The sequence below is a fragment of the Xiphophorus hellerii genome, chromosome 8, assembly GCF_003331165.1.
Source record: "Xiphophorus hellerii strain 12219 chromosome 8, Xiphophorus_hellerii-4.1, whole genome shotgun sequence".
NCBI lineage: Eukaryota > Metazoa > Chordata > Actinopteri > Cyprinodontiformes > Poeciliidae > Xiphophorus > Xiphophorus hellerii.
In genome coordinates this window covers 17,940,236-17,968,013 of record NC_045679.1, presented here as the reverse complement: position 1 = coordinate 17,968,013, position 27,778 = coordinate 17,940,236, and the positions used below count along the sequence as shown (strand labels likewise).

Here is a 27,778-nt window from a genome sequence, read left to right as displayed (position 1 = left end):
TTTTTTTTCTAATTTAAACAGACCCATCAATGGTTTCACAAAGTGTTGTGGGCTGACTCTTAAAATACATCAACATTATGACTAAAATTTGACATATTCACCTGAATGCTTTTGTACCGCTGCATTTTTATTTTTGAGTACAAAATATCTTAAAACTTGCCACAATATTTTGATTAGAAGAAATATCCTCTGACGAACATGAAGTATATAATTTCTTCTGCTCGTACAAACGGTTGCAGGTAAAGGACAAACTGAGCTCACAAAGTATGTATTGTGCTGAAATGTAGAACATGTAGATAAACAACGGTACTCTATAAGTTAGAGATTTTATTGTGATCTGAGGAAATGCATGATTTGCTTCACTTTATTTGCTCCTTTAACAAAGTTAGTTTCCCTTTTTCCCCGCATTGTGTGGTTCCAAAAGCTTGATTGCAGACAGAACTGAGCATTGGTCAGTTTCTCTTGAAGATATCATGAACACTAGCTTCGCCAGCTAGAAAAAGTTTGGGAACTTGACCTAAAGAAAACAATACAAGAAAAATTATTATAAAGAATTTAAAAAGTCTGAACAGACAATAGTAATAAATACAAAGAAACTGTTACAACTTTTTATTTTCTGTAATATTTTTGTTATTACAGTTATTAATGTTATTGCATTAAACAGCGCACGTTAAGAGAAACTTCAATTCTTTCAGCAGAATTGATGCATTGATATATTAATGTTTAATTTCATTACTCAACCATAACCTATTGTCTTTAATCTACAAACTGAAAATCTTGTTTTTTAAATCAATAAAAAACATCCAACTCCTGTAATCTGGGTGGGTAACTAATTCTCAGACAGTAGTCATCATATGACAATAAAATGACATATCATATTGATAAGTAGAACTTTATATTATCCTACTGCAAATGAATATAGGCTGGAAAAACAATTGTTAAGCAAGAATAAAGCAGCAAATTCTTCTACATCTCTGTGTGTTTAGCCCAGTAATAAATAAAGTGCTATTAGTTGATTAGAACCACTTTAGCTTTTTACGTCAGTACAAAACTGAGGAAGGGACTGTAAGGTATTAGGAAATTTGACCAACAGATAATAAATTATTATATTATATTCCAAAACTCTGTGACCTTTAGCATCTGTATCAGCAGTTACTGCACTGAGACCTTAGCAAAAAGGCTGAATATCCAATGGCATGCAAAGTCTGTATTCATGAAAACTGGAAACACAAAACTTTGCATTAAAACAGTCCTTTGCTATGAAGTTTGCTATATTAAAACATGCACAAGCTTATGGCTCGAACTGACAACTTGACTAACTTAAAAAAAAAGTTGTTAATCTGTTTTTTATTATGGGAAAACACAAGCGGGTGCTGATGTGGCTGCTCAGAGGTTTACAATAGTCACCTTTAAGATTTAATTTTTATTTTTTTGTTAAGAAAAGCAGCAAATCAAAATTACTGTGCAGAATTAACACTTCATGCTTGCTGAATTTCAATTTTCTGACTGACCACCAACTGACCGGTTAGGGACCTCTAAAGAGCTGGATGTGAACCGGAGGCTGTAAGATGTCCAGGCCTCCCCTAATAAACTGAATACATAAATCTAAAAGAGTGATTTCTTATCTCATAAACTACCAAGATGTTACTTCCAGTGTTACAAGAGCTATTTTGGTTAAACAGAAAACAGTGACGTAGTGAATCAAGATTCCATTGAGAACAGCCAATTAATATTAGCTACATTCAGCCTAAACAGTTTTCCTCTTTTTCTCAATTCTCAGTTAAGATAGTCGGCTTAAGTCTGTGACACATACACAAATAAATACATAAAAAAAAAAAAAGAGTAATTATAAAATCAGAATATCAGAATGTGAATGTGTCCAATAAGCTAGGATGAGTCCACACAGTTCTGTGCACTTTAGTGTGCAATTGCTGGAAGAGACCCCGGGGCAACACTGGTTGCCATGTGACACACGGCAACATAAGGCGGCAGAAATGAAGAAAAGAGGACTAGAAAGGTAGGAGATGCACTAGCATAAAAACAGGAAAACTAATGACTAAAGGCAGCAGAACTGATGAGCCAAGCCTCCACAGACTTCAATACGCATTTAATATGCCCAGCACTCCAGCATCTTTAATATGAGCCAATGTTTTATTAATTTGGCTTCATTCATATTCAGTGGTCAAACAGAAAACGTTCTCTAGAAGTTCAATCAAATAACAGAGACCACTTCTAAATTCGGATGAATGGAGGGAAGAGAAGGGATGAGGTGGGGGAAGGAACCAAATTAGGCTGGATCAGGAGGTAGTAAATCAGAAAGGTTTAACCGAGAGCAGTGTTGTGGAAGAAAGGATGTGAGCTTCAAAACCCCACAGGCGCAACGCACAGCAAACACACAGATATGTGGCTCTGTTCGCTCGTCAGCGCTCACAGAAAATGTCACTTCAAACACATTGACCACACTTACTGGCTTGGAGACCCAAACGTGTTTACTGGGAATCCTAGGAAATAAAGAGGAGAGAGATTTAGAGCTATAGCAACATGCAGATAAACTCAATCATGGGTGTGAGTTGTCTGCAGATGGGAGAGCGTAACGGATAGATGGGCTGATAAATGGACAGGCGGATGGGTGATGGGGGGATGAAAGGACAGATGGGCAGATTGATGGATGGATGGTTGGATGAATGGATGAATAGATGGACGTACAGACAAATTGATGGAAAACTGGACAGATTGTATTTAAATGCATGGAAGACAGATAGATTGAGAGACTGCCAGAATGATGGATGAATGAACTGATGATAGACAGATTGCCTAGAGGGATGGATAAATGTGACTTTTAGACAGCAGAATAAGTTATAATGTCTGGAAGCAGAAATGTTCTACATGCTCCATTTTCTTCTGACCTGGAAAATACTTAAAATCTAAGTCCATGCTTTTTCCAGACTGTGTAGCAATCCTGCATGGGCCAATTATTCTGATTCTTTATTTCGCTTTGAAAAATACAAATTTATTTTAAAAGGAATTAATACAACACTATTAATGAATGACTGTAAAATTTAAGATAATTAACAAAACACCTGAGACACTGTTAAACAACTAAAACTGTAAAATTTGTTCCTGGAATTTAAAAATGGTGAGCGGAAACAACTACAACAAGAACAAAGAAAAACAAAACAAAGTCAAGTGAAATAAATGCCTCACCTCCAGTCTGTGGCTGCTGTCCAAAGCCTGAGAAGCTGCTGGGCTGACTTCCAAATGTGGAGCCCTGCTGGGCCAAGGTCCCGAACGAAGGAGGAGTCTGACTGGCCAGAGCACCAAACGAAGGGGCACTGGGAGCTGAAGAGAACCTGAAACACAAAGATAGTGTTATAGCAATACATCAAGGTTAAAACAAATTGGCACTAGCACATATAAGCCACCATTTGAATCAGTAATTTATGTAGACAAGCAGAAAACCATAATTCCCATGCTTGCTTGTAAAATTCCAAGGAAACATGTCTGAAAGGCGGAAGAAGTAGAATAACGTGCGAGAATTTTGAAATGAGAGAACACGATCTGTTCGTCTTTAATCTGTCCTACAGAAACCAAACCCACCGATTCCTGAGAGGGAAAACAGAGTATAAGCATCCCAGTGGAAGTAGTAGAGAGAGCAGGCCTGTTTAATCTGCAGGCAGCATGACCCCAAAGTGGGATTATCTGAGGGGAATAATCTACTCCTGAGCAGAGATCCATAGTTTTAGGCCCAGAGCCAACCAACCCAACCACTATCAAAACACACAATCAGGAAGGACAACACAAGAGCTCAACGCTGACAGCATCATTAGATTTGAAAAGTCAAGACAGGTGACAAAATTATATATTCCATTTCCTGTTAAATTTTAATTGCATTTTCTGTAAGAATAGAAATCGAAAAGCATAGGTAATTCGACAAATCACTGATCCAGAAAGGCTAAATACAAAGTCACCCCACACATTTCAGAGTATAATATACAGTAAAAACTGAATAATTCAATTTCTGCCAACTGAAGTCTTAATGGGTCAGGTGATTACTTTGAATTTGAAGATGCATGTGATTTGACCAGGTAAGTGCTTTTCTAGACCACTGTATTTTCTTTCTTCGTTTATTGTACCGCTATAATTTGAATATTTGCGTGTATGGTTTGTGTGTTTGAACTGAACACACAAAGATGTTCAGACTTTCAAAAATGCTGGCTTGGGCTGCAGGCTGAACTCTGCTGCCGTTGCTCTTTCAGCTCAGCACAAACAGTCTGTTCATACTGACGTTTTCAAACTGTTTGAAACTGCAGTAATAAAATGACCCAAAACCAAGGATTGTATCTGACGCATCAAATAGCTACTCTCAGCAAAAGTCTGTCGTTGTGCAATTGATAATACAATTTATGTAAAATATTTTGTCTTTTTTTTTTCTCCTGGTATGGAGACGAACTTAGATGCTAATCAAAATTCTTACCCAAATCCTCCCATGTTTGCAGCAGCCGTTCCCTCTCCAAACACTTTACCAGCTGAGGGATTCATTGCATTGCTGAAGGAGGGGCTTGTGCCAAATGATGCTGTATTACCAAATGCTGGGGAACCACCAAAAGACGGGGGACTCCCAAACACTGGAGGACTGCCAAAGCCCCCTGCATGAAGGAAAACGCAAGTAAGCTTTGCAACTGTGCACAGCAGGAAAAATAGAAAACAAAAACGCTATACTTGGACATTGATTAAATTTAAAAAAGTAGTGTAAGACAAACTCTTTATAGGTAAAAAGGTTTCAATTTACACACAAAAAAATGTGAAAGTATTTTTCTTGAATGCATCTAAAACAAATGCTTGTAAATTAAACTTATGAGTGCTGTGTCATTTATTTGTAGTATTTTTTACCAACTTAAAACAGAGCACTGTGATAACTTACAGACAGGACAAATAATTCACACCTAATTCGATGCTTCTGAGCAGCAGGGGAGAAGCGCAGTGCTGAAATTACAGCCAGGCCAGCAACATGCCCCAGTAAATAATTGATTGAGCTAATGTAACAAGATTACATTCCCCTTACAAAGGCCAGAGGTAGGACATTAATGTGCTGAGCTATACCAGTATCCCAGTGGAGCCGATAGCTGGGATCCCAGCAACAGCTAATTAGAAGAAAAATGACAAAAATTATGCTAGGATGAAACTCAGTTTAAATTTTATATCCCAGATACTGGTTTGGAATAAGATTATATTCAATTTTATGGTAATAAAGATCTCCTTCCCAAGTGAAATCTCTTTTGATAAAACAAAATAAAAATGCTGTTACTGCTCTGTCCAGCAGATTAGACAGTTTAAGAACCGCATGTCTAATTCAACCTCATCTAAAAGTTTAGAGAAATTAGTTTAAAAAAAGAAAAAAAAAAGCTTTTTTATCATTTCTGAATTAGTATGTTTTCAGTACGTGCAGAAGCAAAATGTGAATAGAAAATTTGTTAAAATCAGCTTGTGATGTTGTAAAGCAAAGATGAATCATGTCAATTTAACAATATGGAGAACCAAATCTTTTTTTCCCCACACCTAATTTTCTATTTCCATACCTATGCAGACCTGAAAAATGGTAAAGTAAATTTCCACAGTTCCTAGACTTTTCAAGACTGTATAAGATCTCTGATGTTGTGGTATGATTAGCATTTTATTACAACCTACCAGGTTTTGTTGGTGACGAAAAAGAGCCAAACCCCTGTGAAGCGACACTCCCTCCACCAGTGCTGAAAGTCCCACTGGGTTTCTGGTCTCCAAAGGCAGAGGAGGTCTGGCCGAACCCAAAGGCCTTTGCACCACTATTCCCAAAGAGATTGTTGGAGCCTAGAGAGGAAATGGGAAAACAAAGGTCACAAGTAAACCTGTCGCAAGCCTGCCCATCATGCAATCACTTTATTGCATGATAAATTAAAACGAGCTCAATGATTTGACATTCTGAAGATAAATATTTTCTGAAGTGGAATTACTAATACAGAGACATAATAATTCATTGTATTTATTGCTTTGGTTATGTGTGTGATTTATTTCCAATTCATTTATAGTACTTGCTTGTGTTTTATATTTAAAATATCTTCCAGTTGCAGTTTGGAGTGTTCTGAACAAAATGAAGGTTTATTAGTCTTTGAGAGGGCAAACTTGCATTATTATGCCATTAGCAATACATTAGTTGAAAATGGTCTCAGAACGACAATATTATCATACATTGCAGTAACTCCTCGGACAGCAAAATGTGTTTTCGTGACAGGTTTAATACAAGATTAGTTCAATCAGAATCAGATTGTCTAAATTTGTGCACACAAATAGATAATTTGCTTTGGATCCACTTTGTTCTCAATGTACAGACATTTAAAAGTAAATATAAAATAAGCTACTAATGAAATGTTTTTTGTTTACATTTATAGTGAATGCGTACTCTTATTTTTTTTTTTTTTAAAGAAAAAATAACCAACATACCAGACTGAGCGGGCTGCCCAAACCCTCCAGTTGAACCAGTGGCGCCGAATGGGTTCTTGTTGGCGGCATCCTCACTCGGTTTGCCCCCGAGGCCGCTGAAGAATCCTCCAGAAGATGAACCTGCTGCATTGGCTGAAGTTGAACCAAACAAACTGTTCCCTGATGACGACTGCAGAAGGAATCAACAAAGCAGGAAGATTGCAATTTTTTTTTATATGTTCTACTTTTCAAAAAAAGATTTTAAAATTAGCTCTAGTTAGTGAATCATACTTGTCCAAATACACTTCCAGTTGCAGACTGTTGGCCAAATACGGGGTTGGCAGCAGACGAACCAAATCCTGAGACAAAAACATATTATTTCAACGATAAATGATTTCATAAAATATAATGAATGAGTTTATAAAAGAGAGGTATAAAAGGTTTTCTAAATTCTGGCAGATACTTGAAAACAAACATCATAGAATGAGAATATTTGAGAAGAGAACTGTGTGCAACACAATAAGATTGGCTATTAATAACAATAATATTAAAAAAAGCATCCACTTGTAAGATTCTGCCATTTAATACCATCAATTCTCACCAAATGAGCAGGCTGGTCAAATAAGTTGACATTTATCACACATCATCCAGCTGCTTATCGCTCTTGGGCACATATCTTTATTCATAAGGTGTCAGATGATGTTAACTTCAACAACGGAAGACACAACAGTGTCATATTACTTCTTTTAGCCATGTAGCTCTAAGAACTTTTTTTTTATGGTTCTGAATAACAAGATGGTTTCTGGGTAACTGTTCTAAAATTAAAGCCCAGTGAGTTATAAATGGAAAGATCATTGAATGTGTTCTAGGACATAGTTATTAGAGTTATATACAAACTGTGGTGACAAACAATATAGTATTTAAATACATTGGTTACTGCTCAGACTCACCTGAGGGTTGACCAAAACTGAATCCTGAAGATGAGGATGTGGTGGTGTTACTGCCAAAGCCTGATGGCTGCCCAAACCCAGAGCTCTGACCAAACGCAGGAGTTGTGCTTTGTCCGAACATCCCTGACCCGGTGCTGCTGGCCGTGTTGGTGCTTCCACTGCCGAAGGAGAACGAACTTGCACCGCCAGCAGTTGAAGCCCCAAAAAGACTCGTTCCCCCAGTTGTTGCACTGCTAGAGCTTGGTCCAAATGCCGACTGGGTAAAAGAAAAACCGCTAGATGATCCGGCGCTGCTAGCAGGTTGGCCGAAGCCACTCTGCCCAAACACGGATTTGTTAAAACCTGCCCCAGGTGAAGCACTAAACCCAGTCGAGCCAAATCCTGTTGCTGAGGGGGCAGAGGAAGCCGGAGGTACAACTTGTTGCCCAAAAACAGTGTTGGCAGTGGTGGTTGGTGCAGGGGTAACGGTTGTAGGGGTAGTAGTTGTGGCTGCAGGAGCAGCTGTGTTGATAACTGGTGTGGCCCCAATAGAGCTGCTGTCTGTCGTCGCAGGAGCTGGAACAGGAGCAGGAGCAGGGACAGGAGTAGCAGCTGGCGCAGGAGTAGGCTGTGTAAAAATGGAACCTGGTTTTTCGGAAATGGGAACCTGGAATGATGGCGGGGCTCCCTGGGAGACGGGCGCCATGGTGGGGGCAGCCGAAGTGGAAACAGAAAAAGTGAACGAGGGGTCTGGGGTGGCTTCTGTTGAGAAAGGCACAATGGATGGTGCTGGAGGAGTTACTTCAGCTGGTGCAACATTGGCAGAAGGAAGGTCTTGGATAGTGGCAGTTGTCAGCGCAGGAAGTGCAGGTGTAGATGTTGCAGTAGATGAGGAATCCACTGCAGGTTCTGGGGCCACAGACTGACTGGCGTTTTCCCCAGCTGGTTCAGTGGTGCTTGGTTCTTTTTCAGGGGGTGGTGTAGGTTCTGAGAGCTGTGGGGGAGCTTTTGGCTCCTCTGAAGAACCTGCAAGAAGGCTACTAAAAGACGTAGGCAAGGTTGAAGGTGTGGCGCTAGACGGGGGAAGAGAGAAAGTTGGCTTGGAGTTTGTTTCAGGAGGCTTGAACAAACTGCTTGATGAAGCGCCTTTAGACAAATCTGTAGTTCCAGAATCTTCAGCTGGCTTTTGGAAACCTGACGCAAAGCTGAATGATTGTACTCCCTTGCCACTGCCAAGTCCAGGTTCCCCAAAGGTAAATGCAGCAGCTGGCTTTGTTACAGTATCCTTGATTTCTTCTCCTGGCCCAACGCGTAGTCCAGAAAAACAGCCAAGAGTTTCTCCTCCAGAGGTCTTCGGTGGTTGTGGCTCCGTCCTGAAGGCTGTGGAGAGGGAGCTGTGTTTGGCTGCTTCACCTGATGTGCTTAAGGGCAGCGTGGGAGTTCCAGTGCCAATACCAGAGGCCATAGACTTTGGGGTTAGAGAGAACGGCTCTTCTGCAGTCTGACCAAATGCCATCTTGCCATTTCCACCAAAGGAGAATTTACTGACATCTTTAACTGCTGGGAAATAAAAGGAGAAACAACTGAAACTATGTGGACATGTCGAACGATTATTTAACAATATTGATACCAAGTCACTGAAAGGGCTTTACCCTGTGTCATTCCAGCTCCTTGTGAAACAGAAGGGAAAGGGAACCCTGCTGATCTACAAAAGCAACAAAGTTGTGATGTAAACCTATTCAACAAAGACAGTAATAGATAATCTCAGGCTGCTTTTTTTCCATAACTGGAGTTAACTTACCCTGGTGTAAAGGAAAATGGTTTGCTGATGTTTGGCTCCACAGAACTAGTAGGAACATCAGAAACATCTGTTTTGGACGACTGACCTTCAGGAAAAAGTTAACCAAGTTAGTAAAAAGCTACCAAAGTCAGATAACAAAAAGCCAAAAAGATCACGAGCAGGAGCGGACATATAACGATTAAATGTTTGGACTGATATGATCATTTTCGACAGGTAATGAGATTAAACTTTCAAGCTGTGCTGTACATCCTCAAACAGAATAACTAATCGATACTTACCAAAAACAAAGCCCGGCTGTAGACCGTATGTACTTTCATTTGAAATCTTCTGAATCCCTGGGGTGGTAGTCTGCCGAGATACAATGAATTTATAATGAAAACATGTAATTAACAAATAAAGGCAACTTTGAACACTTCTACTTTTACATCTTATTCACTAAATTTCATCTTAACCCTCTGATGCATGAATTATGATCCTTTGTGTCAGAATTTTTTTTCCATTTTTTAAAATTCTTTTCTTAAGGCATAAAAAAGGTAGGAACATTTTTTTGTAAAAATAATTTTTTTTTTATTTTTTATTTTTATGTGATCAATTGTAATTTTGTCCAAATACAAAGTTGTTATTTGAAAAATACATCAGTTGTATTGTTCCTTAGGGGTTATCTGATGTCACAATATTTTTTTTACTTGCAAGAGTCGTCTACAGTAGAAGGAGGGACCGGGTCGGTTCTCATGCTTTTTTGTCTGTCGGCCATATTGTATTTAACAAAAATAATTTCTTGCATTTGCAGCTGATGGCCAGTAGTTGATGGTATATTTTATGATGCATTAGTGTCCACTTCAGTGGTCTGTGTGCATTTATAACATAAAAATCCACAGGAAGCACAAGAAAATGGCTTTTAGATAGCTGTCCACTGTAGTGACCACTATGCATGAAAGGGTTAAGGCAGATGGAGGGGAATAAAAATAGTATGTATGTGCTTGAGTCGTTCTTGTTTTGGTTATTTTGGAAATGTACAAGAACAGCTTTTGTGGGAGGGTCCGCTGTGTCAACCAACAGCAATTTGTAGCCTCAATACGAGAGAAACCCGAGACATTTCTCACCTATGCAGTTAAAATTGTCCCCAGTTGAAAAACTGTGAGCAATCAGAGGATTTTTGCACATCTAATGCAGTATAGAGGTACAAGGACACATATTCAGATATATTAAACAAGAAATATTTTTTCACTAAAGTAACACTCCTGAAAGCTAAAAAGAAATATATACAGAAGTTACTTATTTTTGGCTATGAGTTTGGGTATTGCTATAGTATTTTCAAACCAACTACTTTATGTTTCAGAAAAGTAGTTACATTTAAACATTTTGTTGAGTGACTATTATGAGATATTTTATTAGGGGGGAAAAAAAACCAGGTGTCATGTGGGTGAAAAAAAAGTTGCTCACACTCACTCGCTTGACTTGGTTGGCAAAAGCCTGATTTGTGAGATCCGGCACCGAAGAGCTGGGAAAGAAAAACAGAAGAGGGGAGTTAATGTATAAACCAAAATGTTACTGGGTTATTTTAAGTGAAATAATCATTTTAATAACAAAACAGTCATTCTCCATATTTTTGTTTTGTCAAAGTCACAACAAAAATAAAATATCAGTCATTTTTAAAGTCATAAAAAACTGAAAACTGTAATATCAGTTGCTATGCAATGCTGTAAACGTTGCCGTTAATGCCGTCAGTCCACTTAAAGTGATAATTGTTTAACATAAATCCAAGATTTTACAATTTTCTTGATTTAGATTGCCAATAATTATCTTGTTTAAATTCATGAAGCTGACACCAGAAGTAAATGTGGTCTAAATTATTAGAAGTGTCTACCTGATGATGGAAGAAACCTGAACAGGCAGCCCTTTTTCTTTGAGCTCCTGAACATTGACCACCTGAGGAACGGTCTTTAAGGTGGACTCTGTCAAGGAACTGCTAACAGGAGCTGGAAGACAGAAAACATCAGCATTGTACAGGATGAATGTCTATAAGGTGTTTAAAGTATCAAAAATGTTTCTATGATGAATTAAGTTGTTGGAGGAATAACATTGTCAGATGTTATTGTCTGGAACTCAAAGTGGTTCAATTTAGAGTGTTTTGTCTTCAAGCCATTGTCTCCCTCTAGTGATTAAAAAAAGGCATTGCAACATGATGTAGAACAGATTTCCTATTTATTACATATTTCATAGATCTACTGGAACATATTCAATGTTCAGAGTAAATAAGGATTAATTTTGAATAGAATTCAAACAAATCTAAGTAAAATTCTCAGCTTGTATCTTAATAGCTTCTACATTAATGGTGTTTCTGCTGCTTTAAAACACTTCCTGATCATCTCTTAGGCCTGAAATGTCCACCCTCAAAACAGATAAGACTAATAATGCTGGCAGATACTGAAAAACAGACTAAATGGATTATTTACCAATATGAGTCACTCAAACAACATTAATTACCAATAAAGTTGTTCTGGCCCTTGTCAAAATGGTTGCACACTGAATTGCTGCATTTTCTTCAAGAAACTCAAAAAAGTATATTATCATGTTCTACGGGAATTATATAACCATTATAATTAAGCTGACTAAATACTATAATTTAATTATAGTATTTTTCAAATGATGTCATTTTCATTAAACTATTGTAATGACGTCAACACAAAGGTATTTAAGAGATTAAATGGAGCTCGATATTTACACCACATTCAAACAAGAAATTCCTCAAACTTTAGTATTGTTTTAAGTACTTGTACTTGTTTTAAGTGGTCAATATTGCTGTACTAAAATATACTGGATGCATGCTCAATAACTGGGTGTCATAAAAAACTATATTCTTCAAACATGTAATTTTAAAAAAATGACCCAAGATGATACCCAAGTCATGATTTAGGACTTGGGTATCATCCAAAAACCTGATGCAAACTAAGCAAAATATAAAAAAATTTGATACACTGCAGCCAGGTAGCCAGTATTTAAGTGAAAGAGATGCTATGGAGTACAACCACAAAATCATTGATGTCTATATCGCATCTACCTGCCTATTGGCTATTAATTTTCCTTTCCCTGAGATGTGCAAGCAGTGTGTCCAAGAGGAGAAAGCAAAAACTTAAAACACAGGAAGAGTTGTTCCATTTAGAGAGAAAGAAATCCCAAAAGACCTATTATTTTAGAGTGAAGCAAAATAAATTTAAATGCAAAACGAAATTAAATCTAATAAGGAGAACTGCAAAGAATCGTTGGTCTCATTAGAAAAAATGCGTTGGATTAAAGATGGTAAGACATCAATTTAAGAAGTTCCACCTACCTGGTTTCTGATTGGCCATTTGTCTGCGCATGGCTGCATTGGCTGCAGCCTGCTGGGCAGACATGGGGACAGTTCTCTCTGTTGGCGGAGCGCCATGTTTTACCGTCTTTGTGGCAAGAGCAGTGCTGTCAGCCCCACTGAGATTGATTTTATTGGTTGGAACTAAAACATAAAAGCAGCACATATGATGGTAAGTAATTTTACTGCTAAAAGTGACAGCCTTACGAAAGATGGAAAGATGAAAGATGGTTTAGCTATTTTGGAAGTCCATATACTTATCAAGTTGTATGGACAGACTTTACTATTTTAATAAAATAGTAAATGCTGATGGAAAGATGAAAGATGGAAAACTCTAAAAGAATCCGGTTTATTATTTTAGCAATTTGAACTCGATAATAAGCAGGCAGTATATAATTACCAGGACTGGGAATAGGGCTCAGTCCAAAACCCAAAGATGGTGCTGAGTGAATCTTTGGTAGCGGGGTGGACTGAATGCCTCCAAAGCCTGGTTGGATAGACGGGGTCCTTACAACAGTGGGATGGCGGGGGGTGGATAACGCTGTCACAGCTGGGGGCTGTAGTGGTTGTAGTTCTTCCTCTTCCTGGTCCAAGTGAGACGGGTGAGGCTCCAAGGACTGGGACAGAGAGGACGTTGAGCTTGCATCATCCAGGTCCTCATAGTATTTTGGGGAAAGGAACGCTGAACGAGACAAGTTGGCTACAATGGGGAATAAAAAGTAAAAAAAACCAAACAATTACTTTGCAGTAACTTTTTTCACTCTGTTTGAAAGTTATTCATTCTCATACACATCTGGGTGTTTGTTCAGACTTTAACATAAATGAAAGCAAAGATTTTAAAATTGCATGCAACTATCTAAAATGAAAGTACCTGGTGCAGTTGAGCGTACAGGAGGCATCTGTCCCTTTGAGAGGAAATTGCGAAGTTGGGACTGTTTAATTGGTGATATCTTGACTGCTGATAAAAACATGCCAGTGTTTTAAAATATTCAAATATTGTTCATGACTTTATATATATAAAAAAACAAAAAACTGGGAAATACCTGAAGATCTGGCTTTGACTTTAGGTGGAGTAACATCCAGCCTGGCTTTCAGGAATGCATCCTTTAAACTCTCAAGTTCATTTTCAAAACTATGAAAACAGAGAAAAAAACATAATTAAGCTAGAATTACTTTTAGTCGAAGACCGAAAGCACCACAATATGTCTCTGGTAGCGGGGTGGACTAAATACTGCCCCGTTAACACACGCACATTTTTTTTTTTTAAATCTGCCTTTAAAAACAACTTTACAACAGTAATAAAGTCAAGTTTGTGAACATTGACATTTTGTTAATTGAATGCTGAGTGCTAAAAGTTTTTGGATATCTCACTTCTTCATAACAAAAATTGAAACTCTTAAAGGGTTTTTCTTATCTTTAGAAAAAAAACTGGTTTCATTTTCTATCAGAAACAAATTTCTTGGTTGAATTACATTTTTACATTTAAATCTGCTGGAGTAATAAACATTGCTGTTCTTAACTGTATGGAAACTAAAATCTTTGTAGAAAAGTAATATATTTTGGGGTCCAAATTTGAGAATGACCTCTGACTTGGAATCAGAGAAGTTTCACCTGAAATTTAGAAACAACATAAAAAGTGCACAATTGAAGCAATGACTTTTTGTTCTAAGTTGATTTCAAACAATTTTGTTTATTAAAATAGTAAAGTCTGTCCATACAACTTGATAAGTATATGGACTTCCAAAATAGCTATACCATTAAAGTTAAGAGCCAATTTGAAAGAAAATGTAATATTTTAGGAAACCCTGATAGTGATTGCAGTCTGGAAATAAAAGCATTTTATATTCTTAATTATCTTTTTTTTGATACTCGTATGGTTTTGGAAAGTATTCCAATTCTTTATATTAGTTGTAAAAATGTAACTATGGAACCAATAAAATGTTGCAGATTATACATCCTAAATACAAGCGTAATTCTCTGCCCAATCCTTTTATTTACCCAGCAGCTGTAGATCCAGTTGCAATGTTCTGGCTAATGGAAGGAGCAGCATTTTTACTGTAAAGGCGCAGTGATGTGAGCTCCTGAACCAGCTGGTCCAGTCGGTTCTTTTGCTGGTTGATGATGTAGATGTTGTTGGACAGTGTAGTGAACAGACCCTCCCGTCCAGGAACAACCATGTGTCTGTAAAGAAACAATAAGCAAACACAATATTCTAAGTATTCAGAGATTTTAAAATGCTGGTGGGATCATCTGTTAGGCTTTAGACTCACTTCTGCTTCTTCTTCTTCTCCAGGTGTTTTTCCCATTCCACGTCTAAGACGTCATTAACGTCTTCCACAGCAGATGTGACATACTGGTAAAGTCTGCGAATTTCCTGAGTTAGAAAAAACAAATCCACCACATTTTTTGGAGGGGAACAGGCAGGTAATTTTTTTTACATGACTCATAAATACTTAGTAATACTACAACTGTGGCATTAATTAATATTTTACTGCACATCTCACCTTGAGCTGTTCTTCACTGCGTGGATCTAGAGACTTTTTGTACAGCAGCTGTCTGTAATTTTTGTCTTTGCTCAACTCGCTCTGCGTTTTGGCTTCCTCTGCCCCAGCAAAGCCTTCAATTAAAGTGGTCTTCAGCGTCCCAATGTCCCCATGGAGAGACTTTGAAATCAGAAGAAAGAAAATGATTGATGTCAACTTCAATTATTTTTCATGGTCTTCACTTAGTCTTTTTGCAAATTAAGGTTACGAAAATGGAACACAAAAAGGGATCTTTTAGTTGCTGTGGAGCTGCCAGAGTGCAGGCAGCATCTGATTTTGCAATTAATAATAAGCGTTACAGTATGCTTTGATGAATAGTACATACAATGTTTTACTAAATTCTTTCAATGTTAAAAAATGCAAAACAAAACATTCACTTAACATATTTTCTTCAAAAGGAAACTTTAAAAATAACTATAACCACTATCATTTTTTGTGTGAGTAATAAATTTGTGCTAGATCTTGTGGCTTTAGATCGACTCAAGTTGTTTTTGAGCAATCATTTTTATTAAACACAGTGTTACCTCAGTGGTTTCCTTTATTTCCAGGGTGAAGATGTGAAGGTCTTCAGATTCTTTTCTCAGATCCTTCATCCCGTCGTTAGTACCAACCTTAAAGTCAGCTTTCATGCTGCGCGATTTCAGGTCGTCTAACTCCTTCTGGAAGTGTGCAATCTGATGACAAGCCAAAAACATTTCATTGCTACTGTGTATTAGAGCAGTTTTACCAATTATATTATAGATCTAGAACATGTATTTATATAATACAGCGATGTTATGAAACATTTACAGATTTTCCAAAAACGTTTGAGTATAGACTCCTTTACAAGCTGATAACTGACTAACCTAAAAGACTTAAAGCACAAAAATGAAAGAAAAAACATTTTAAGTTTATTACCAACTTTCTTATTTGATTTTAACTCACATTTGGAACTGTTCTCAGTGATTTATAATCTCAATAGAATGTTTCCTACTCTCATCTTTGTCATAAATGTTACTTTTATTTTAATTTTTAAAAATGCAACAAACAGCTTCAACAAACTTTAAAAGAGGGTGCAGAAGTTGCAATTTATTGCATTTTTTTTCTATTCACACAATTTAAAAATTACACACATAGCCCTAAATATGCATATCCACCCCCCACTAATGTTTGCTGAAATGATGTTTAGTAGTGAGCAAAAAAAAAAAAAAACACCCACTTGCTATAGACCTCAAGAAGCTTCTGACATAATCGTTGCTGGATATTTGACCACTGATTTTAACAGAACTGATAGAGTCCATCTGTCCTTGTTCATTTCATGTCATGGACTTTGCATCAAAGCATTGTCCGTATCACAATAAGAGTTGAACATTGACATGGTAAGGTCGGTCAACTACAGTAGATGATCCCAATTTTTGACTGGGGCTGTACCTGAAAAAAGTTAGCAAACTCAAATTTGAGACATTTCTCCATTAGTTCAAAAACAGCAGTTTTTAAAATTATTTTTGTTTCATTTTAATTGCAAAAACTGCTCATATTATGGTTCTTGTTCACTTCCAAAATGCTCCAATAGTCCACAGCTGAAATAATTCAGACTGTGCCTTTTGTCTCTTCGCGCATTATTGTGTATTTTATTTTGAAATAATTACAATTGGGGATTTAATACGAGGCTCGCAATGTTTTCTGTCTAACATACAGTAGTTAACATAATAATCAGTGTTTTGAGTGGAAGGCCACTCATAATTCTGCATGGGTCATATTTTTGAAAGTTTTATCAGCATCTTGTGATTGTTCACTGAAATAATAACAGGCAATTACAAGAGGAATCTACTTAGTCTAGTCATTATTAAAAAGTGAGAGGTAACCCACTGTTATTTTTCAAGTAAGAGATTAGCTCAACATAATGTTCCAGCCAATAATAATAATAGTTGGAAAAAAAAAAAAAAGAAATCAGACCAGGTTTGAATAGTAGCTTCAATTGTTTGGGCATCAATAATGTCACCAATAAAAAAGTGAACCCTCGAACATGTCAGCATTAGCAGGAGGATGCATCTTACCTCCTCCAAAATACCAGTCATAATGGGATCAGATTCTTTCTTCTGCTGCAGCTGCTTCTCCAGAGTCTTCATGCTAACTGTTGCCTGAATAATGATAATATCAAGAAATGATTATTTAAAGCCTGTCCAAAGCTTTAGAAAATCCTGCAGTTTAAGTAAAAAAAGAAACAATTTGACAAAACCCATTATAGCTTCACTTTTCTTGCCTTTGTGACATTATTTTGTCGCTGGTGGCAACCACTAAAATCAAGGTTTTGTAACAACTGAATTTTCTGTTTGCTGATTAATTAATCTTTACTAAAAATCGCTTCACTGATCACATCTAGATTGATAAAAGGGATTATATACTGTGTTACTACTCAGCTTTGTCCTTTATTCCTTTGAAAAGATGCAATTTCAAACCAGTTGTGTACTTTAATAGAATGTTTTTTGCAAAACATCTGTATCTAAGCATATTAGTGTTTTTGCACAGGTGCTCCGATATCTGGTTTAAAACCCCCAAACACAGAATTGTTGTGTATGTTTATACTGAGCTGTACAAAGTGGAAAAATAAACTGGACACCAAATGGTAATAAAATTAGCCAGCAATTCTACAGCAACAAGGTAAAAAAAGAAACTGCCAAACTTGCTTCTGCTTTTACAACATGGCAAATAGGTAACGACTGCAAAAACAGACTACATGAAAGGTTGGCAGTTAACTAGAAGACGGTGTCACGCCTAACAACGGGGGTCAACTACACCTCCTCACTGAGAGGAATTTCTGAGTCACTCTCAGCAGCTGACTGAATCACTCTTAAGCCAGGACTCGTCGGCAAAAAGTATAATTCTGCGAGAATCTTCGAGAGTACGGGCTCTGGTGCTTTTGCAGACCATATCACTTACAAAACAACTGATCCCTTCAAAACTTGAGCAAATACGACGGTTCTGAAGGACTGTTTATATGCTTCAACAGTGACAAAATACTTTAGGTTGTTCAAATCTTGCAAAAGAGGTCTCTACATTTTGTAGATTTCTTTCGATAATTATTTTTATTAAATAATCAGTCAAAGAGACATGACATAATTTTGGGCAAAGCAAAAAGTCAAGCTCTATAAAGCCTGAGCTTTACAACAAAAACAAGTACCTGTGGAGGTTGGGTACGCCCTTGTGTAGTAGGAGCCGGTTTCTGGACAGCTGAGGGAGGTGTGCCTGTCTGAACTGGACGCACTGGGGCTGACAAAACAATTAATAGATTAAAAACAACAACCCATGCTAGGAATATTGTAGTTTAAATTTAAGCTTTTATTTAATTTTTTCTTAAAAAAAAAAAAAATCAAAACAAAAAAGTCGTGTTTGCAAACATCTCCTTACTCAATACAACTGGAGGCTTCGTGGCTGGGATTGAAAGGGTGCTAGCTGTACTGGAAGAGGAAACAGCAGCCTTGGGAAGTGTGGAATTAAAGGAGAAAGCTGGTGCTGGGGTCTCCCCTGATGTAAATCTAAAGGAAGAAAAGACTAACTTTTGCATCTCCATATTCATGCCGAAATGTAAAAAGAAAGCTTCAGTAAAAGGAGTAGTAAAACAAAAAAAGAGTTAAGTACCTGTCATTTAGATTTAATTTGACAGAAGGAAGGGAGGCAGCAGGAAGGCTCTGAGGGGTCGACACTGGAGCTGGAGGAGGAGTTGCTGCTGCTGGTTTCATGGAAGGGGTGCTGAACGAAAATGCTGAAGCAGCAGAGGGAGTTTCAGAAGGAGGTTTGGAAGCAAAAGAGAAGCTCGAGGATACTGAGCTAAAAGGTCCAGATCCCCCAAGGGAGAAAGCAGGAGGGAGGGTGGTGGTGGCATGAGTGGTTGGAACTGAAAAAGTAAATTCTGATGAAGAGGATGACACTGGAGCTGTAGGAACAAAATTGAACGGGACAGCCAAGGAAGATGCAGCAGGAGCAGACGAAGCAGGAGCAGACGAAGCAGAAGAGACGGATGCAAGAGCAATGTTTGGGAATGCTGCTGGAGCAGATCCAGCCGAGGCAGCGGTTTTGGCTGGTTGGGCTGCCAAGGAAACTGTGCATAGAAAAACAAACAACAACAAAAAAACACTTGTAGTGCATCTCATCACAAGCTGAATTATAGCCATATGTAAATGAGAACTTTTAGATTCAATTTGATAATAATTGACCCGAGACACAAACTTTCATTTACAGTTGTACAATTTCTGTTTAACAAAAAAAAAAGTAATGTTAAATACAATTGGATGCATTTAATAGAAGATATGACAAAATCCGTGGAGTTTAGAGTATTGTTGGATCAACTGAATCCAACAATATTATTGGCCCTAATACAGACATCATTCATGGACTGAACAACAGGCTGAGGCCATCAATTAATCAATCAATTAAGCAATCCAAACAGTGTAGCTATATGTTGCTGCAGGTCATAGTTTAACTAATTTTATTGCAAAAACTTTTCCAAAATTTTCAATTCAACTCAGTTTATTTATGTAGTGCTTATATAATAATGTTTAAATCTATGATTGTTAATGTTTAAATCTGTGGAAGAACTAAAACCCTTAATGGAAAGAAACTAATTCAAGAGAATGTGAAGAGTGACAATTTAAAGCAATGTTTACTATGTCTACTGTAAAAAAAAATGTGTTAAGGCTCCAGTAAACATCTGTCTATACGAGATCAATTATTTTGATTTGATTAAAGGTCGTCATCATTGAAACAACTTAAAAGAACAGCTTGAAAAATGTTTCAGTAACACCTATTTCAAACATCATATGGTCAATTGGGGAATAAAAAAAAAAGAGAGAGAGAGATTATCTTATCATGAGAGATGGGAGAAATAACGAATCCAAACACAAAACGGTTCAGTTTCCAAAAAGTCTTACCTGGCTTTGGCTGCCTCTCTCCTTCCAAGGTGAGGGCAGTAAATGGTGAGACTAGCTGCTTAACCCCAGGATTCAGGTTGAGAAGAGCGAATGGGCAGAGTACTCCCTCTGTGGACAGCATTAGCATTGTGGGAGCTGGAGGCAAAGTCTTCTCGTCAGCTTTGGGAAGATAGAGAATGATATTAAGGTTTGTTCTACAAAACGTATCACCACAAAAATTTTTTTTTAATATAACAAAAATAATCAAACGTTTCTTAAGCAACACTTTCGGTCTCAGATGTAGAGAGTCCACTCCGTCTCATCAACTCTACTGTATTTAGCATCATTTCACTAATCAAGGAGTCAGGGGGAATCTTTACAGCTCTTTGGCAAGGGAACACTCTGTAGCTTCAATAAATTAAAGATCTAATCAAAGATGGACATTTATATGGATTCACAAGAGAAATTATTTGTGCTTTACACTAATCACATTTACAAGCGAAAGGGAAAGCTGTTTTTCTTGCTGTGAGCAATGAAGACAAACTGCTCTTTGTCACCTTAAGTGTAAAATTCATGAGAACATTTGCTTATATGTTAGCAGCACACTCATCTCACGACCTTGGCTCCTTCCGCCCAGTGTTTAGCTTAAAAAGGCGCTCAACAGCCATGCTTAAAAAGAAAAAAACTTAAGATGCTTGATTGTGTAAAACACAGCCCACTGTATCTATCTTCTTGCCAAACCTTCAAACCTTTTCTGCTCCTCACACCCACTTCTCTACACTTACAAAAATCTTGCATGGTGTTGGCTGCAGCCCAGATGTCAAAAATGAAGCCTAAATCAACATCAAAGGATCAAAATTCAGGATTCGTAACCCATATTAATATGTTTCTGTCAAAATGTATATTAATGCTTACAGGCATATCAGGAAAGAGTGTAAAACTCAGGAGATCACAACATTTACTGCTCTTATTCATATTTTTCACATAGTTGCATTTGGATATTCAAACCCATCTTGCATTTTGCATGCTACATAGACTAAAGACTTTAACCATTGTTGAAAGAATTCATTGTAATCGTTTTGGATTACAAAAGACCATTTTAAGCTATTTGGGAGGCAAAAGGGTGAAATGGAAACAACAAAAACAAACACAGTAGACCTCATCAGTATTCTGCATTAGGATTGTCTGGGCTTTGTTGTTTGTTTTGGTCCTATAGCTTGTCTGAGCCATTTTAATGAGTACATTTGTTCTCCCCAGATAACTCCGCAGTTACCCCCCCTCCCTTCTTGCTCTGCCCTACCTAATGCCTCTCTCTAGATCAAAGTTTTGATGAGCCTACAATCATGTCATAATGTTGCTCAAATTGCAATTCTTTTCCTCAACAGGGAGGAAGTTCTTCTTGACATGAACGAGTAGAGATGTGACTAGACAGCAGCAGCAACTCTACGTGCGTGTCTGCCAGACTGGGCCGGTGAGGATGAAACGGTGCACTGAGACGGTAGCTTATCACTATTCTTTACACATGCTGCAACGGAGCACTGCAGTGGATGCTGTGCGCACAAAGCAGCCTGATGGATTTCGGTTTCATCTGATCAATAGAGGCGTGTTCAGCAAAAACATTTTGAAGATGAAACAAAGAGGTGATGTATTGCTGCACGAGAGATGAATTGAGATGAAATAGAAATAGTTTGCAGAGTTTCTAAGACGAGAGTAACAGGCAGCGCTTTTGCAGATCAACTTGTGAAACAAACGGTCGCTTCGTAGCGGGAGGCAGACACAACTATCACCTTGAAACTTTTCTTTTTGATTATGACATCTGGCCATGTCACATCTGAGAGGCTACGAGACAATGGGGCGACTCAACAATAGATTCTGAGAACCTCTCCTTTTTTTTTCCTGTTAGTAAACACCATTGTTTCTGTGATTATTTTTTTCCTGTTTGTTTGTGTGCTTTTCCTACACTGTCAACCTCCAGACGATAAAGGCAGATGAACACCCATCGTGAGATGTGATTCTGCTTGTTTAGAAAGTTCTCCACTCTATTGTTGCTTTGTTCAGCCTCTAGACAAAGATGAAATGCAAGCCACTGTCTGTGGAGTTTCTTCTTTGTCATCAACACTAATCCACCTTTTTAATCTAATTCCAGAAAAATATTATCCTAAATGCATTTCCATGCTACAGATTGCAACCTACTCAATAGAGAATGTACAATCCAACACTGCATATTTGACACATCAGTCGTTCTGCAATGCAGTAAACAAAACAGTCTAGAATGTGTTTTGATTTAGTTTAATAATACAACTTCATTGTGCTTCATCTGCTTAAAATAGGAAAATAAAAACAACAATGTCAGCCTCACCCTTAGTGATGCTTTCCTCCAATGATTTAGTCATATTAATGTGCAGCTGTTTTATTCATGACAGAAATGTATAACAGTAACTATACTAGCAGCAAAAGGAAAATAAATATAACAGCAGTGGTTTGAAAATAATGTGTGTTTGCATTAGTGTACTAATTAGCACATGCTAATTGCTTTCCACTAAATCCCACGGTACATTGACTTCACAGAGATGTGGAGGTGAGGCATATTCAACACAGTTCAAATCAATCAAGAAATAAGATCAAACAACAAAAGTTGATATCTTCAGTACGACAACTTTTAGGAAGTGTGATTATAGGAATAAACAACATCAGAATATATGCTCTTTTTAGGTTTAAACTGGAAATACTAATATGAACTACATTAGCATGAAGTCAACTGAAGTCAAGCATCGTCAGGTTCAAATTATATTTAGAATTTAATTGTACATTTTACTTTCCTCTGCAAATCTGTGGATTTGTAGGTATTTTCCAACAGGCCCAGTCTCTTGAAAAGTCCTTTTTACCTTGTTAAATAAATTAGGTTTCTAAAGGATTTCAGATTTGTACTGTGAAAACTGTATTTTTCTTTTAATTATTCAATCTCATTTAAATATATTACTTTACATAAGCAATTTAATTTCTATAAATTTTAAAGTTTAGATAAGGACTAATCTAAAAGTTTACCGCACTTACTGATTTGGATCTCCTGCTGGCTTGTGTAGTCTATAGCTAAGCCAAGAGGCAGGGTGTCGTCATTCGTCTCCGTCACTGGAAGTTCTGCTCTACTAGCATCTTCTAGGAGCCAAACCTCCCACATCTACAACAACAAACATCAGAACAAAGTACAAATCATTATTAGCAAGTTCTAGCAACTCATCACTTATAGCTGTTATGCTAAATCCGGTAACACTTCATTTGACGGGCTGTGGAATAAGACTGTTATGACATCGTCATAAACATGACATAACACCTGTCATGAACATGAGTAAGTCTTCATGAATATTTATGACTGTTGTCATAAAGTGTCATTAGGTAAATCATGACACTTTTAATACAAAGTTGACATTATTCAAAATGTCTTTCTTATGACAACTTGTCATTAACCAAGAAATCATGATCTGACATAAATTTGTTATAAAAGTATTACTGATTAAACTGTAGCTGTATGTTACTAAAGCTAAATTCAAAAGAGATTTAACATGTTTGATTTCTTTATGTTCTTGTTACATACCCTGTCATCTTGTCTTGCAATCACGCTGACCTCAATCGACGCCGCTGACGCAGCTAACATAAGATCCCTTTAAAAACAACAGTAAGATGCAGCAAAACTATCAATTTAGCATGACAATGAAATTCTACAGGGGCAGTTATTTAAGTAAAAAGTGACACTTTTTCATTGTAGGCTTAAAAATTATGCTGACACTTACCAGTCTTCTATGTGACTAAGGAAGTAGTGATGCTGTCGCTCTGTACAGCTGCCAAAAACACTCTCACCGAAGTTCAAATACTTTGGCTCCACTTTCTCATCCTTTTTCTGGAGAATTTAAATACATGCTACAAATTATCAATGATAAACAAAAACACCTGACAATATACTGTGTTCTGACACCAATTTGTGGTTTGTTTAAATGTACATTAATAGTTATCATGTTTATATTACAGGCTTTCATCCATCTGTCATTTAGACAATATCCTTGAACAGTTTCATAATAACTTATATGAAACACGAGACATTTTCGATATGTATAACCTGCTCTTCAAAGTTTTGCCTTGGAGTCTGGCACTTTTTTTCTAACATGGGTGGTTTCATATTGAAGACTATAAATTGATTTAATTGAATGAATCGAATGAGCAACAGAGGTTTTGTGGTACTTACAGGGAGGGAGATCAGCACCAGCTCTGGAGGGGTCTCAAGACACCCGTCTGCATAAGCATATGCCACTGCAAACACAGGTGTTCTAAGCCACAGCACATCCAGAGCTGACCAGAAAATTTGAAACAAAGAGTAAAAAGGTTTTAGTTCATGATGAGTACATGGTCAGAATATCAGAAATGACCAAATAAAATGGAATCAGTTTATAACATGGAATATTTACAGTGCTAAAGCAATAAAGTAAAAACTGTATTTGCTGCTGTAGTTTTTTGTGTTTTGGTTGAACAAACTTAGAGTGTCCTACATTTCAGCTGAGACCTGGCATAAGGAAAATGTCAGAGAACAGGAAACCCAGAGCATCACAGAACCCAGTAGGTTTATTCAAAGTATCTGCCTTTTACTCAGGGCTTGTTGACCCTGCTTTCTGAAATGGGGCCCTGATATATCTCATCAGTATGAAGACGACTACCTGGGCAGAAACAATTTCCTTTTCAATAAATCTATTTATACCTTTGACTGGGTCATCAGAATTGTAGAAAGGTGGACATGGGATAACTCTCTTCTCTTCCAGGGCCTTTTGAGCAATAAAAGATAATCAGTTTCACTTCTCAAAAAAACAAACAGGAATTTGATCTCATAATTGCAAATAAAATGCACTTACTGGTGTATACTGGCTGACGGTGGCATTCATTTTTCCCACAGCAACCTGCTTTCCTTTTGGACTCCAGCTAACTGTATAGAGTAAAGTAAACAAGCAGCAACTGAGCCAAACAACAGGTATAAATGATGTATGAACTGAATTAAAAGTATATTTAATTCTAACTTTATACAAGTTAGACTTACGGCAGGTGACACCACTGTTAGCAGGTAGCTGAGCCTGAATCTTGACACTGTCTATAACTTCAAGAATCATCATGCTGCCATCCGACAAGCAGGCAGCCAAGATGGAAGGCTGAGCAGGGTTCCACTTCAGGTCCTGAACCAGAGCATCAGAGGCCACAGCTGGCTGCAATGACGCAAATGGTGACTTCTGTGGTCTGGCCTGACAAAAGAAAATATGACAAATCAATAAATAAATGAATGACTCACACAGTTTTTCTGGAAATTCTGAAAGTAAAAGGCTAAAAAGCTTAAATAGATATTTTCTCACAGCTTTCCGTGTGCTTAAATATTTCCAAAAAATAGTCTTGGCGATCACACAAAGTTTCGTCACGCATTCTTTCTTCTTTTTTTTACTTTGCTAATCACAAAATACTAACGCTAGCATTTTTACAACAAACATTTAAGCAGTTACCTTGTTTATGAAGGTTCGGACATCATAAAATGCGATGGACAAACCGGTTTCCTCGGATGTCCCACAAACTGACAAAGTGAGTTCATCACAACTCAGAGCCAAGTGGTGCAAAGACATGTCCCCAGTCACTTCCACCAGAGCTGGTATACCTTTGACTAGAACACAGTAAAAAAAACAACAACACAGTTTCAGCACCTCAACGACATGATATTCAGAACATATTATTACAAAAATGTTGAATCAAACTTCCTTGGACATGTTCTTACCTACTTCGTAGGAGTTCCCATCAGCTTTATCAGCAGCAAGAATATTTAAAGTAAGATACACTTTGAATGTTCGGCCAAGGCCAACAAATGTCAAGCCATATTTGTTTGAAACAGTAAGTAGACTGGATCTGTCTTTTGGCATATCTTCAACAGCCTCAAAAACTTGTACTTTCTTCATCTGTCGAAACTGAAAATCCTAACAAGAACAAAACAAACGTTTACGTACATCATGGTCAAACAACATGTCACTGAATCGGCTACAGTACATCTTTCCACTTAGTACCTTTAAACAAATCATTTTGTAACCACAACACAGCTATGTCCAAACTTAGTCAGATCCCTCGCTGGTTTAATTATAAAGTTATTTTCAACCAACCGAGAAGTTTTTTGACTTGCACAAAAAAAGGAATGCCTAAAATTATTTACATCTTTCTCAATAATCCGTGGAGAGTTATTGCAATCAACCCCATATCAGAGTTGCTGATCAGCTTTCTGTGTGTATTCTCTGCTGCTCTGTAGATTTATCTCAGGCGTTGAGCTCCAAATCTTTGAGGTTGAAAGGCCTTGATGTCATCACCCAAATCTGTAGCTTCCTACACAGATTCTAATCAGATTCAAGTCACCAGTGTTGCTTCCAGAAATATGATGGCAGGCTTAAAAGATTTCTTTCAACTTCAATCTGCCACAGAAACGGATGCTTATGGAATTAACTGTTCATTGAACTGCCCCTCATATCCTTACAGTGTTTGCCCGTGAATATCTCCAATGGTCATTGGGTGATAGACAGGGTACACTTAAGACAGGTCACCAGGAAATCGCAAGGCAACACGGACAAACAACCACGTACACACACACACACTCAAACCTACGAACAATTTAGGGAAGCCATTTAACCTAACAGCCATAAGTTTGGACTGTGGAGCGAAGCCAGGGTAAAAACCCATGAATGCACAGGAAGAATAGACACATTTAATGGAAAAGGACCATAGGTCAGGATTTTAACTCAAGACCTTCTTGGTGCAAAACACAAGTGCTACCAACCACAACACTGTGAAGATATGCAGGTTCATTTAGCTATGTTAAGGTTTTTCTTTCCATGCACTTAGTGTATACACTTTAACTTCATCGAGTTTAAAAGTACTGTTTTTGGTGGGGAATTTTTTAAACGTTTGTTTATCTCCAGTCTCCAATCCGGGTTCACTGAAATATTGTTTCGCTTTCAGATTTGTTGTGGCGATCCCCCACTAGCATTTTAAAAATATAAATAAATAGCTAAATCGTGCTTAATAACATATTTCCGCTCAACATTTAACAATAAGAAAAGAATGCTTTCATTCTCAGTTTTTGATATTGCGCTAAAAATTAACCAGTGCGAGAAAACAGGTAAACACAAGTTTAAACGTAGTCATTTAAATAATGTTATACAACCACAAGATAAAACTATCCCAGGACTCCGCAGGAGGAAATGGTAGCAAGACTTTGATGTCACTGAAAATATGTGATATAACTGGATAACTATTTTCCAAAGTTATTTATTAATCCCATGAGTAAACAATATTTTTGCTAATGTTCCAGCACACATAGCTAGCTAAAAACTTAGACATAAATTATCGTCTACTTTAACTTCAGAAGCATTTAAACTAATACTATGTAAAACACATTAAAGTTAATGTTAATATTGTAGTTTAGTAAATACACTTAGAATGTCAGGGCAAACTAAGCCTAATTTTAAAACTAGCCAAGGCGCTCACTAGCTAAGCTAGCCACAAACATAGAAAATGAACTGACGCAGTAGCTTCCACATGCTAATCTGTCAACACAAGACTTTACCTTCATTTCCCTCTCGGGAGGGCTGTCTGCGTCGTCTCCCATTTTCAGTATCAGAAGCTACTGCCTTTTGCGAAAATGTACGGTATGTGGTTATTTCTTGAACGTCCGTAGCAGAGATAAAGTTTAGGTGAGCCGCATTAGTACAGCTGTGAACACAGCGCGCAAATTTGCCCTGAAGAAAAGATCTCAGGGT

General features: G+C 37.4%; 1 protein-coding gene across 5 annotated transcripts; it reads right to left on the bottom strand.

Annotated features, from left to right (window-relative positions):
• nup214 (nucleoporin 214) lies at positions 1-27,771 on the bottom strand. Of its 5 annotated transcripts, none has more exons than XM_032569708.1 (36): positions 27,586-27,771; positions 25,756-25,951; positions 25,490-25,644; positions 25,039-25,237; positions 24,857-24,927; positions 24,706-24,769; positions 24,199-24,302; positions 23,750-23,856; positions 23,554-23,620; positions 23,016-23,139; positions 19,983-20,141; positions 18,694-19,153; positions 18,463-18,590; positions 18,236-18,324; positions 17,112-17,195; positions 15,600-15,749; positions 15,037-15,195; positions 14,803-14,906; positions 14,531-14,713; positions 13,576-13,664; positions 13,404-13,490; positions 12,933-13,232; positions 12,515-12,676; positions 11,051-11,162; positions 10,627-10,684; positions 9,462-9,531; positions 9,184-9,268; positions 9,035-9,087; positions 7,404-8,942; positions 6,745-6,812; positions 6,475-6,643; positions 5,686-5,844; positions 4,475-4,646; positions 3,205-3,350; positions 2,468-2,501; positions 1-517 (listed from the first exon to the last, which is right to left on the bottom strand). In XM_032569708.1, exons 1-36 carry the CDS (start codon positions 27,625-27,627, stop codon positions 481-483), a joined length of 5,985 nt encoding a protein of 1,994 aa, XP_032425599.1. In that variant the 5' UTR covers positions 27,628-27,771; the 3' UTR covers positions 1-480. The 5 variants fall into 5 exon arrangements, with proteins under 5 accessions (XP_032425599.1, XP_032425601.1, XP_032425602.1 ...); XM_032569710.1 differs by having other exon boundaries at positions 7,404-8,939; XM_032569711.1 differs by having other exon boundaries at positions 10,633-10,684.
• Between the last annotated feature and the right edge of the window lie 7 nt (positions 27,772-27,778).